General features: G+C 38.9%; 1 protein-coding gene across 1 annotated transcript in view; it reads left to right on the top strand.

The window, feature by feature from the left end:
• Positions 1–14,106, top strand: part of pcdh15a (protocadherin-related 15a) — a 301,030-nt gene that overhangs the window by 140,186 nt on the left and 146,738 nt on the right. The window contains exon 18 of the mRNA XM_055227140.1: positions 8,138–8,266. Within this exon, the coding sequence (XP_055083115.1) occupies positions 8,138–8,266 (129 nt within the window). The remainder of the gene's footprint in view (positions 1–8,137; positions 8,267–14,106) is intronic.

Genomic DNA, 14,106 nt, shown 5'->3' with positions numbered 1-14,106 from the left:
TAGCTTGTTCTCCTGCTCTACCTCCAGCGATTACCTCCACTCAAACCACTCTCATCTCGGATTAATCGACAGTTTTATTTGTGAGAGCATCCGAGACGAAAATAAAACGCCTGGGAAACTGCTGATCTCCATCGCCGTAACATCTTATTGCACGTGTTCTGGACAGTTACATCTATGAATCCGTCACCGCGGCAACAGTACCAGGATGCGCGCTGGCTCCCGTAGAGACTCGGTAATCACATAAGCGGTCTTAATTGAATTAGACTGCACCTCCCTTGGCACAGTTTGAGCACAGCTGTCGGGGTTCCAGGGGCTGAGGTGAAATTTTGGCTCTCTTTCGGAGGTTGTGGTGCGCGCGAGGTAATGAACATTAGCTGATGAGCTGTCGCCGTGGTGATGGTGATTGGCCCCCTCTCACCTGCACGCACATTAACACTTAACACTAACAGTTGGGTGTTCTGGCACGCACCGCAGAATTACTGTTGACATTTTGAAGAGTTATACGCTATACCCGGCATATGTACTAGCAGCAGTTGGCTTTCACAAAACATCAGGCAAGAGAGCGTGACGTAGTAGTGTCTGCAGGATTTGGCTTTTGGAGTTTGAAATGTGCAAGTGGTTAGTCGGGGTTATTCTTTCTAAGGCATTGTACAAAATGTATTGAAATAATGTATGGTATCTCAAGGCAGGAAAGTTATTTAAAGCCTTATCTTAAGCCCTACTTTAATAAACTAATCTCTGGAGTTGAGAAAATTATCCTAAACATATGCACAGATGGTGAGCAGATAGCATTATACAACACCCTATAGACCAATAAGGTTAAGGTATGTTTAAGGTATACTTTACTGCCCCCATAGGGAAATTTGTCCTCTGCTTTTAACCCATACTTGAAAATGCCTTTGGTGCATTTTCCAGGACGACCTTAGCTGGAGGATTTTCCCTTTGGTGCATGTTTTGGGGTAATACTAAATGAGGATGGAGGATGGAGGACAGGTAACATTGCTCCCATTAATAGGCCTATATGGATTTTTGTGGTCAATATCACACTGGCCACTAATAATCCCATTCATCGTCTGTGGATACTATTTTCTTTTTTTTATATTACTTATGAAAATACCATGCAACCAACAGGAAAAGAAAGTACTGCAGTTTTGCACTGCTCTTGACAAGTTGCTCCTGTCATATACATAATATTATTAAGTTAGACCAGTGTTTCCCAAACTTTTCAGGCTGTGATCTGCAAAAAAAGTGCAACCGACCCAGAACCTACAGCCCACACTGCAAAATTAAATTGTTCTCTTTTATGGTTTGCAAAACAAAGTCTGGTTTAATTACGTTTGTGTTGAGTAGTTAATTGTGTTTGACTAAAATACACACTTTAATTTAAGATACATAAATACAATGTCAAAACTTTTAAATTACATCTTCCAAGTCATCTCGCAAACCACAGCTCCCCAGACACCAATTTGGGAACCACTGAGTTAAGACTATACCACTCAGACCCTCTCGTTTAAAATTGCTCTGTCGTTTCTCTCAATGGCCTTGGGTTTTTATATCATAAGCCAATATGCTATAAGCTATTCATTGTAATGCCACAAACACAAGTTATTCTCATGCATACATTTATATTATATTAAACAGCAACATTTTCCACTATTTCTCTCCTGTCAAACTTTCTTCTAGGACCACAAAAGTCCCATGTTGTGTCCTGATTATAGGCTGTCCGTCTTGTACTCTTGCCTCTCTCCTGCTGAGCCACTGAATCGAACTGACTTGGTGGTAATTGACTGAAGGGTTAAACGCACAGCTCTACGGCGGTGGATGGGCTTGTTTCTGCATCCTGTCCATCAACATTAGGTCCAAGATGGAGCCTCACGCAGTTATCTGGTCTTGTGAGGTCTGATCCATCTTTGCTCTTCTTATTTATTTTCCCTTTGCTCTGTCACTTTCTATTGCCTCCGCCTCCAAACGGTTAAGAGTTACAGTCTAACACTATTACACTGCTGATCTGAAGGGTTAGGGCATCCTCTGCTTTGGCGTTGGTACAGAAAGGGAAATATTCCAAAATTAAATAGATTTTAGTCATTTATTTATAACTTATTATATTTTCTTATTGAACTGTTTGCACAATAAACTCCAGGAAAAATGATGTTTACATTTTAAGCTCCAGTTTTCTCTTGCTCCTGGTGGAATAAATATTTACCTTTGAATAATTTTTCATTGAATAATATTGCTACATAAATTACCTACTTGTTTGCCTGGCATCCAGAACACACACTTCTTCAATATTTTATGAAGATGTGAGTCTGGACACCGGTGAATCTCCCTGTTTTCAAGTGGTCGTGATTGACAGGTGGAGTAGCCAATCAGGGACATGCATGGCCCTTCCTTATTGGAAATATTAAAGAAAAAATTAATATCACAGGAGGCTGAAAAACATCACGGATTTCTGCAGACTCACTGAGCAAAGTGAGATAAACTTGACTTATTTGTAAATGATAGGTGGCCAATGAGCTCCTTCGTTTTACTTGTGTCACTGTAAAAAAAACGGATCTGATTGCACGATCACGTTTGACCAGGCGTGAGACGCAGCAGAGGATGTGAGGACCAGACTGACATCAATCTGTATAAAAAATACACAGAGAAGTCATTCTGGATTTGCCCGGCAGCTTACTTGGGCCATTGTGCATTCATTGTATTTAGATGTGTCATACACAGCAAAAAGTATTTAAATGAGTTGCTTGACAGACATTGATTATTTTACTTATTTCAATATGTAACAGACTTATAATATTTAGCTTTAAGCCAACTTGAAACAGCTGAACTATTTTATGCCACATATGAACACATCAAAACTGCTCAAATCAACATTCATTTTCTGAATTCAACTTCAGACAAGTCTACGTATAATTTCTGCAGCGTAAAAATAGTGTGTTGTAAGTAAGTATTTAAAATCATATACCTTTTATGTTTTAGTCATCTCCTATTCTCATTCAGACTCAATGGATCATGTTTTAGCTGAGAACTGTCAGCCATAGTTCTGTCTTCAGCATTTCAGAAGCTTTTCCTTCTGTTCAAAGCCATTCCTTGAGCTTGCATTTCATAGCCCATAACCATTACATATTTTTATCAAAGCATTGTAAGCACCCAAAGTCAAAATACTGCTCTTTCTGCATTCTTCAGTGCACTGATGTTACAGCGGCTCATTGTTGGCTTCTGGCTACTTCACAACACAGCAATATGTCAGTGTCATCTTTTGTGCAATCTGACTTCATGTTTTCCCACATGTATAATATATAGTACTGTACAGAGCTATCGTTGAGTCAACAGTTTTGAAGTCCGAGTCACCCTCAGGCCCTCCCTAACTGGTAAAGCTGCATATATCCAGGAACCTTTGACTTTCAATTATCTCTCAAGCCAATCATATAAATGCACTCACATCTAGAGCTGAAACGATTCATTGAGTAAATCAAGTAATTTGATTACTAAAAAGCTTAGCTTATTATTATATTGCCTTGATGATTTGTTTAATTCTGGTAATTAGTTAAAACCATGTGAAACTCAAGTGCACGGAGCGTCATTACGACACTTGTGTCTGCACAGAGTGTGTTTCTGCGTGAAGCATGTTTCTGTGCAGAGCATGTTTCCGCACTCAGTTTGCACAGCACTGACTGCTCTGCAGTGAAGATCGATGTAGTTTAGATCCACGAGTGAGTTTAGGGAATGGAGTTTAGTTACTTCCTAGAGCACAGAGGACAGGATAATGAACACAAACCAGTTCAAGAGGTGAAGACACAGAGGCTAAAGTGAACAGCACACGGAGCTACAAAATGACTCCACCTCAGGGCAGCAGGACTCAGCACAGCAGCATAAACACATGTAGATGTTTCATTTTTATCTTAGCTGAAGTGATGGAACAGAAAACTTGAGTTTCTATGAAAATAATTCATAAAAACTTTAACTGTAGTTCACCTTTAATATGGCCTGTTTATAATACAGTCTGTTAACAAGTAAACTGGTGATAAATACTCAACATGTTTCATCTGGGGAGATACTGATGTGCAGTTATGAAGAAATGTATTATTTCAAGCAAAGAAAAAAAAATAAAAAAATGTTTTGACTATGAACCGTAACTTAAAAAACAAACAAAAAAAAAAAAAAAAACCCTGATTACTCAATTTATCAAAGTAATTATAATACTCAATAGACTACTCGATTAATACAATATTCAGTGGCTACTCATTATGTAACTTTACTGCTTGTCTCTATGGAGATGGTATTGTTTTGCCTAGAATGTTCAATAGTATGGCATTAAACATATCTCCATTGTGACAAACTGACAGTACCATCAGGTGAAGTTACAAGTCAGATCTTTTGAGAGGCGTGCTCACTAATAAGAGCAATAAAAACACATGTCACTGAATAAATGCAGTACAGGTGAGTTTAATTCCATACTGCGGAACATTCCAGGCAAAGCAATAACATCTCCATGGAGACAACCTGACAACAAAACCTCCCACCAGAAAAGTTGCATCATGCATTTTTAAGATATTGGCTGAAATTGTAAAAATTGACTGAAATTGCAAAAAAAAAAAAAAAAAAAAAAAAAAAAAAAAAAAAAAAAAAAAAGTATACTTAAACGCTACTAAGTCCCAAGTCAAACAAAGTGCCTGATTTGGCCTCATGCGGCTGCTCTATAAAAGTGTGTGTCTCTATAAGAATGTCCCAGTGTGGACAGGGTGTGGGGGATGAGGATGAGAGGATGAGCTGCTCTCCCTCTCAGCATGCCTCCTGGTGAAAGCTTGTCACATAAAAAGCAGCAGTGGCTGCTGGGTACAGTGAGGACAGCCTTGAAGACATCACACAGTTCCTCTTTTATGTTAAATTAATAATAGGAGCTCATTAATCTGACTGCACGGACATGGAGACAGGATCGGAGCTTTGATAGGAACACTCACACCATGAGAGTAATTGGCTTCCTTATGCACTTTGGCTGTTTTTGCAGAAGAAAAGAAAGTGTGATAGAGTGTTTATCGGAGACGTTCGGTGCTGTGTTCTTGGGCATGACACTTCGCCCACCTTGCCATTGTTTTTAATTTGTGGTGTGAATAGCAGCTGTGGGAACACTTGCACAGCACATCAATGAAATACAAGGCTAAAGGAAATGAGAGAACATTTTAGATTTGCAATGCAATATACGCTTTGAAATGTGTCTGTGCAACTTTTCTGATAGAGGGTTGGTTGCTTGCTTGTCTCTCTGGAGATTATTAAATCAAAAGTGTTATTATAACAACTAAAACTCTGAAATTTGACGGGGGGGGGTCGCCTCTTCACAGATCTAACCTGTAACTTGGTCTGACCTTCTTCTCTCAGTGTTTGTAGTTAGATAATGCTGTACTACATTCAAGACATAGCAGTAACATCTCAATAGGTTAACTTCCACCTAAAAAGTTATATAGTGAACCTTTAAATTAACAATAATAACAACAATAACAACAAACAACAATAAAATGTGTTAATCTGTGTCAAACCAACGTAAAATATATCTTTAACATTAATCCTTCATTGTAACTGCAGCTGTTTTTTTCCAGAGAGAACCTGGTGTTGCGTGATATCAGTATGTATGCACGATATTACACAGTACGACTGAATAACCCAGTGTCTAAACTCCTCTAAAAGCCTCAGATGGACAGGTGTTTGAAATTAGCACTCTTAACACAATTACAATTACAATTACTTAAACAATACATCTGGTCTAATCCGATGTACAAACACGCTCTGACCACTTACCTGTTTGTTCATTCATTCCGCTCCCTGTCCGTCCGCTCCATTTTCCGCTAGATTTACTACCATCCACTATCGCAGTAGTCTTTGGTGCACACTAGGCTGTTAAACCATCCATGTCCATAGTTTTGTCCTCCAACAAACTTTAAAGAAGTATTTTCCTGTCCATGTTTTGTTGCATCATGTGCGGGACATCGGCATCTGACGTCACCAGAAAATGCAGGGGTTTTTGTTAAATGAATTGTATTATTTCTCCTGGTTGACCTACAGGCGCAGAGACGTTGCTATATCGTAAAATGTACTATCGTGGATTTTTCTTTATTTTTGTTATTGTCGTTCAGTGTGGTTTTGAGTAGAAAACCTGTATGTTTGTGTTAATTGACTTGTGGGAGGAGTCTTGGTGCATAAAACAGTCAGTGCGGACCAGGGCTTTTTACAGAGAAGATGAACTATGGGAGCTTATGATTTATTTTTTGGTTATTTAAAAATACTGTAAATACTTTTCACTGTCTTTGTACCACACTCTTCAAACTTTTTGGGAGCGCTGAACACAACAAATCACCAAAAAACAACCTTTTGCCTACGCCACCCTCATTACTCATCACAAATGTCTATGTTCATATTAAATAAATAAATAAATAAAATAAGAATATAAAGAGTTGTTAAGCCCTGTATAAATCAGAAGCATTGTTATTATCATCACTACTGCTCAAGTGTATACTACAACACAAAAGAAGGGAAAAAAGAGCGCACATATCAAAGACGCTCCTACAAACATCGTGGATAAGGGGCATTCCCGGAGGACGGTGGAATCAAGGTGACACAAAATAGGTCGATGATTCCTGCACGCATTTCTTTCGCATGTGCCAACTTCAAAATCACTGCGTTAGTGGATTTTGTTTTCAAGGACCTGGCTCCTCCTACCGCTGTCTTGCCCCCAAAGGAAAATCTAGCAGAGAGCATTATTTGCATACAACAGCATATCTTTGCACGGGGGAGATTGTCCTATGCTATGCCTATTCAGCCCTTTTGTGTTAGGGTGCCGCATGATATGTCATTGGTGAAGGTTAACAGTAGCCCGCCTCCAAATGAGTGAACGGGACGTAATGGGCCAGCTGGGGATTTGCCTAGCCCATCGAGCAGTGTGAAAATGATGCCCCTGTTTGGTATGAAGCCATAACAGCCGAGCGCATTGTTTAATTTTGAAATCATTTTGCGTGTCGTTCGGCGAGGTTTATGGGTACGCTCGCATTTAGGTGTGAAAATTGACTTGGAACTTTGCTCATTAAAAGTTTGCTTGTTTTTTAACACAAAGCTGTTATGGCGAGTTATAAATTATTCGGTAAGGCCAAATGACTCCCCTGTCCTGAAAGACGGTGGAGACATTTAGTGGAGCTGCTCTTAATAGATTTTGACACAAGATGCTAGCTTGTATAGTCTCTTATGGTTAAAGGGGACATGTTAAGTGGAATCGACTTTTCAGAGCTTTTAGCCATGTCATAACAGTGTATACATAATTAGATTTCTCAGAGTGTTTGTTGATTCATGCATGTTTGAGTAATCCTGTATTGTTCTGCATTTGAGGCTGGGGTGCTCTGAAAATGTCTGTTTTCACCTACCCCCTATCTCCAAAAATCACACAGTGTACAGTCAACCATGAAGATATGTAGTTACACAATTTTGTGCGGTCAGACATGCAAAAAAGTTAACCATAAAACGCTTTCAAAAGTGTCAAAACTAGATACTCTTTTGAAGTATCTGTATCTGAACAGAGTTTTAGGATGATCATAAGGATGCTGACATAAAGAACGCACCATTATTTTGTGTTGAAAATTATGTTCTAATTTCTAAAGGAGTGTTTTTTAATCATCATTGTGGTATCAGTGCGGTATATGTGTTGACTAGAGCGTTACTAGTTCAAATCTCAACCGATCCAGCCAACTTTGCATGTTTTTGTTCCTTTTTTTATTTTTTACTCTTGGACTTTTTGTTGTTGTTTTTGCTGTCTACTCATAATCCATTGAACTAAAAATCAACAGTGACACTTTCAGATTCCCAAGTACATTTCTCATTAATTTTTCCCATAGACTTTTCTTAAACGTTTGAAAACTCACTGTGGGCTGATCTTTTATGTTGTAGCTAACAACCACAAGACTTATAGTTTTAATAAAACGGTGTCTGGAAGTTCATAAATTTTACATTTTAAAGTGTGTTTTTCAGTGTTTTTGGACTGAAAACCATCTCGTTAAGGACATCAATTGCAACATGGCTATGGGGGAATGACAAAAATAGCTCTGAAAGGTCTGACTGTTGGACTGCATTTACTGAGATTACGTCCTTTGTCCCCTCATAGACCTCCACTACAACTGTGGACATCGTGGTCACCGACGTCAACGACAACGACCCCCAGTTTAATGTAACCACACCCGCAAACTTCACCGTCAGAGAGGAGGAGGCCAATCTTTTTGTGGGACAAGTCACGGTAAGAACTCATCACAATTTTGGTATTTTAAAAGTGCACTGCGTACGTTTTCTGGTGGAGGGCGATGTTTATATCCTGCTCTTTTTGTGGAAATGCTATTGCTTTACCTTGAATGTTCTACAGTGTCGCATTAACACATCTGTAAAGCCTTTATTGCATTATGAGTGTTTATATTGCTCAAAAATACCTTGAAACGGATGCATTCTTACTCTGAGTGGGGTCACCTCTCTACAGAGCTGACCTGTAACTTGGCGTTGTAGCATCACCTGCTTGTATTTACAGACATAGATAAGTGTAATGCCATACTGTGAGTCTGAGTGCTCTCATTGGGCTCTCACTGTATAAATAAAGCTAAAAAACAAAACTAGATGATCTACATGGAGACAAGTGACAAACCCTCCATCATAAATGTTACACAATCCTTACTACATGACTTCCTATATAATTTCTTCGCACGTCCATAGTCCATTTTAAGAGCGTGCTTGATGTGTTTGGACATTTGTCATAGCGAGGCAGTGTCCCTCTTGACCAGCTGTGCTAAGCTCCACTGCTCGACATGACTTCTCCTCATTACTGCTGTACATTAATTGGCCCGATGCTTGTCAGTAGATTAGTCACAAATGATGTAAGGAGCGTCCTCAGTGACTACAGCCGTGACTACAGAGCAGAACATCCATAAAAGCTAGGGTTTTACGGACGCCATTTTGATCAGATTCATCATTATAAAAACTACATTAGCGGTACATTTACTGAATCCTGTTTTTTGGTTGCACGGTTTGGGATGATGGCAGTAAATGTATAGAGCAAGGGTGGGACTATTTGTTTTTACTGCACAGATCATTTTCACTGCTACTTTAATTATCTCTTCTCGTTCCCTTGTTAGTAGTATTGAGCTTATAGCCAAGGCACTCTCCAAATCAAATTAGTACTGTGCATCTTATATACTGGTGTGCACTACATCACCATTATTGAATCAGATACAGTGGGTGTGTAGTGTGTACGACTACTATACCAGTTGGTGTGCATTGCATGGACATAATTATCTACTTATCCTCACCTCAAAATGTTTATTCAGCGTCGCTATAGTGGTTTTTTTTTTGCACAGTCTCAACATGTTTTTTTGTTCGCCCTATGTTTGTGTGGGTTTGTGCAGGAACTCAGTTTTTCTAAGCAACCTCAAAGAAACATCCATATGGAATAATATATAAACAACCAGCTAGGTACTGTTTGCGAAGAAAGTGCCTTAACATTTGGGTGTTCCTGGGTAGATCGGTCAAACACTGAGGTTAATATCAATAATATAATACAAGTTAATACTAATACAAGTTTGATTGATGTAGCCATACGAATGTAAAATGCTATATCTGGGGATTTTTATAGTTAAGCTCTATTTTTGTCCCATCTTTTTGCCTCATTTGAGCTATTTTGTCTTAAGTGCCTTGTACAGTGGTCCCTCGTTTATCCCCGGGGTCATGCTCTAAAAATAACCCGCAATAAGCGAAATCCGCAAAGTAGTCAGCTTTTTTTTATACTTATGCTATATGTTTTGCATCTGTAAACCCCTCACCACACACTTTATACACTTTTCTGACACAGGCATTAACATTTTCTCACATTTCTCTCTTGTTTAAACTCTCTCAAAGTTCAAACCTTCGTAGGCGCCTTTGTTGGTGCAGAACATTGGTGCATCGACATTGTGGGTTTTGTCGGGGAGAAAACTTGCAAACATACAGCACTTCAGAGTCACACTGCGATCCAACGTTTATGTAAATTTGTCTGAACACATTCTGTACTGTACAGGAGACACAGCGCGGAGGAGACTGATGGACAATGGTCTACAGTCCAACAGCCAATCAGGACACAGAACACAATGCATGTTCATACGTTATAAAAAATAAAAAAAACATGTAAAATTGCACAAAATAAATCTGCAAAACAGCGAGGTTGCAAAATGTGAACCACGATATAGCGAGGAACAACTGTACTCCATTTTTACTGTCTTCAAAACATGAAAAAGAGAACTAGTCAGCGGTCTAAATGTATCCCTCATGTTCCTAACACATTCGTAGCATCCTCGTTATTCACAGTGATGAGTTTATAAGCACTTTCCACAACTTTCAGATAATGCTAACAGGAACTAGCATGCAAACAGCACACTTTCTGATTCTCAGAAGGTAAGTTACTCTATAGATGCAGACAGCACAGTATTGTCTCATTTCTATCCTAAGAGTTACTTTTACAATATATTTGTACTGGAGCAAAAAACAAAACAAATTGTGCTCAAATATATGGAAAAACTGCCACTTTGAAGAGCCAAAAATTCTGAAGAATTTGTCCAAATTCCATCTTTAACGATTTGTTTTAGACCATCATACAAGCAAGCATCCTCACATCCACTCAAATAAAGTAAAAACCAAAAAAACAAAAGAAAAAACAAAGCTTGAAATCACAGCCAGTAGCGTCCTGGAGCTTGGCCCACCACATCATCTGTCTATCCTTCTGTCCCACCTTCCCAGGGTTTGTGGGTTGGCTTCAAACCAACCTGAGCAGAGGCTGAGAGAGGGAGAGGCAGAGAGAGAACGAGAGGAAAAAAAATCGAAGTACTTAGCTCAACACAATCCTGCCCTCACTGCACATCACAGGATCCAGCTTAGCCTGTTGTAGCTGATCAGGAGCCTTTATTTCACTGTGTCATGAAATTTTATGAAATAAGAACCATCCATAAACGCCATGTTGGAGGTTAGGGACATAAATCAGGAAGAACAATGTGCTTTCGGCGTGTTAGTTTTCATGACAACACTATTATTTTGGCACTTTCACAGTATGGGCCGTAGTGGTTACATCTGTGTGCGTTGCAGTGTTATTTATTGTGTTCTGTTCAGCATTTAGAGCATGTGTATGTAGCATGGAGTTAAAATGTTTGATTTGTTTTACTAGTGAAGTTCATTTTCAAATAGCATAACATACACAATCTATAACTAAACAAGCAATCAATTAATAATACAAAAAAGGTGCACGATGTAACTTTTCTGGTTGGTTTTGCTTTTCTCCATGGAGATCTTATTTCTTTGCCTGGATCTGAACAATATTACATTTAACACATCTGTCTTTTCTTTATCAAGTAGTTTTTAATGCACAAAAAAGAAAATGGAAAAAAAAAAGAAGACTGTGAGAAGGGGGAGGCCCGTCCACAGATCTGACCTGTATCTTGTAGAAAGATAATTTAAAGGTAAGGTATTATAAGCAGGTGATTATACACAAACCATTCCTACAGAAAAATTGCAGTGCGCATGATAGTTAGCTCATTTTTTAAACAGTACTGAAACATGCTTTGATTTGCTTGTATAATGTGTGTGCTCAATGGACAGTCATACAATAAAAATATATTTTTACAAATGTTTTAAAACTTTTATCTTAAAAAAAACCCTTGAGTTAGATACAGTTTACCAATGCATACAAGTTGTCTGTACAGACATTCAACTATTTCATAAGAAAAAAATCAAGACATTTGTCCATTTCTATATTTTCTAAGACTTTGAACATATCATTTTCTAACCATCTATTTACACAGTCGGCGAGCCTCTTGTTTGGTGAGATGTTTTTTTTTTTGTTTTTTTTTACTAAAGTTTTGAAGGACTCTGTGGGAGGAAGTATTATTTTTGACATTGAGTCCTTCAATTACACCCATGTTATGCTTCAGTGGTGTGCAGTCAGGGCAATCAAAGCAAGCAGTCCTTGACCAATGAAATCTAAAATGATTGTGTCAAAAGTATTATTAAATAGTTATATCCAAATAATCGTTTTCCTTTCACTTGTTTGAAGCATGGTTGTGGTCACGGTGTCCTTTAGTGCACCTACTGGCCACTGAGCAGACTGCAACAACCGTGGTTCTGAATGTCTCATTAACTTGTGTTGTCCTCTGCTCCAGAGCCCATGCCGCGTCATACTGTCAACATACACTTTTACAGCCGCAGAGGCCAGACGGTTGTTTTAGAGGGTTGCACATGTGTAATGAGGACCACAGCTGGCTCAGACAGCGCTGAATAAACCCATATTATAGATCCATGGGAATGGGACGTCTGAGGAGATTTGTAGTGAGCATCGGGATGGAGCTGTGCAGTGACGGTAACGACACTATTACACATGTGTGGAGGAACATATGGCTGTTTTGGACTGGCTCCGCTTCAGAGACATACAGGGCATTTCTTCAGGAAAGACATGGTTTTGATTATCTGTGAGAGGTGAGTGTGAGCGTTGTTCTAAATGAGGATTTATTACAGCCTGCACTCCCCTGTCTGACCACTGCACTGTGGCTGTTAGTTTCTCTTCATGAATGTACATTTTGCATAATGATAATTACATAGATAACAGGAGTACTGAAGGCTCAGTTGCATGAATCAGGTGAAGAACTATAATAAACTTGTGAAGAAACAAATAGCCCACTGACTAGTGTTTGTACAAACAGGGTGCCAAATAGGCTACAGTCCAATGTAATCAAATATTAATAAACTGTGTAGGTCTAAGCTTCTCTAATTTGACTTCAAAATGGCTTAGTATATGTCAGTAAAAATAAATATGCAAATCTGTGATGCATTTTGTATAAAAAGTAGTGTTATTAATCGTTATCAACTAAATATTGGTGTCCACCTCAAGTCTGCTCGCCTACCCATAAAAGTCACCTCACTGTACTGTTATGTATCCCGTCCTAACATGGGTCAGGCTCCTGTGAGTGTCATTTTGAGGATGATTAACTGATGACTGATTCAAAAGACCATCAAAAAGGTGCTGTACCTGATTTTTACTCTTTTAAAAAATGTTCATTTCAAACTAGTTCAGTTTAAATGGTTTGTAGTATAAGCACTTTTAACAACTTTCAGAGACGAGAGTGGAGTTTTGCCGTCATGGTGAAGCCAACAGCAACTAGTATGCTAACACACACTCCCTAATTACTGGATAAGAAAACACTTTATAATTAGATACAGACTCCATGCAGCTGTCACATTTTGACCTCAAGAGCTGCTTACACAATTTATATATGTACTGAGGCAATACAAATTTTGCTGAAATAAAGAAAAACAGGTAGAGAGCCTTTAATCGCTATGGCAACGCTCCTCACTCTTCATCATTCAAACCTACAAATATATATTTGTGCCTGCTTCAGCTCTCCATGATACTTGGCACAAAGAGGCATTTGTCAGTCTAAGCACTAGCCGTAGCTGTAGGTGTTGTAAAAGTTGCAATAGATGAAGTGCTCAATACTTGATAGTACGGGTGCAGCTCAGGTTAAGCAGCCAGGAGCACAGGAAGTAAGTTGAAAGCCAACCCTGATGAGGCATCTGGCATTGACACCTTCAAAGTCGCCATAGATTCAGAACACAAAGAAACCAGTGCAGTCTATGTTCAACAGTTACGGATTGCCTCGCATTTCATCACCGCGCACAATAAAGTGGTCAGTGTTTTTGCCGTTCAAGTCCTTTTCTCTCCAGGCTACGCTTTTGTCTGGTCTTGTCGAGATTCCACGAGGTTTGCGTGCGAGCCTCTGAGCATCAGCAGTTATGGTTGTGTAACTTTGTGTAGGAGTACTGTTGCATCAGTCCAGTTTGTAATTGGTGTTGTTCCTTTGGTAGTTTAAAAGTTCACTATCAAGGTTCATGGTTACTTTAATGGTACCAACAGGTCAATTTAGTTTGTCAGTCCTTCATTCCTTCACATATACAGTACACACATCTGCTGGGCCTGTCACGACAGCACATTTTAAAGAGTGATGTATCGCTGAAGTAAATATAGATGATAAACGATAATATTGAAACCAAGCCATGAAGCAGAATTATCTCCATAAA

The sequence above is a fragment of the Periophthalmus magnuspinnatus genome, chromosome 15 (assembly GCF_009829125.3).
Source record: "Periophthalmus magnuspinnatus isolate fPerMag1 chromosome 15, fPerMag1.2.pri, whole genome shotgun sequence".
Classification (NCBI taxonomy): domain Eukaryota; kingdom Metazoa; phylum Chordata; class Actinopteri; order Gobiiformes; family Gobiidae; genus Periophthalmus; species Periophthalmus magnuspinnatus.
This window is presented reverse-complemented; position numbering and strand designations above follow the sequence as displayed.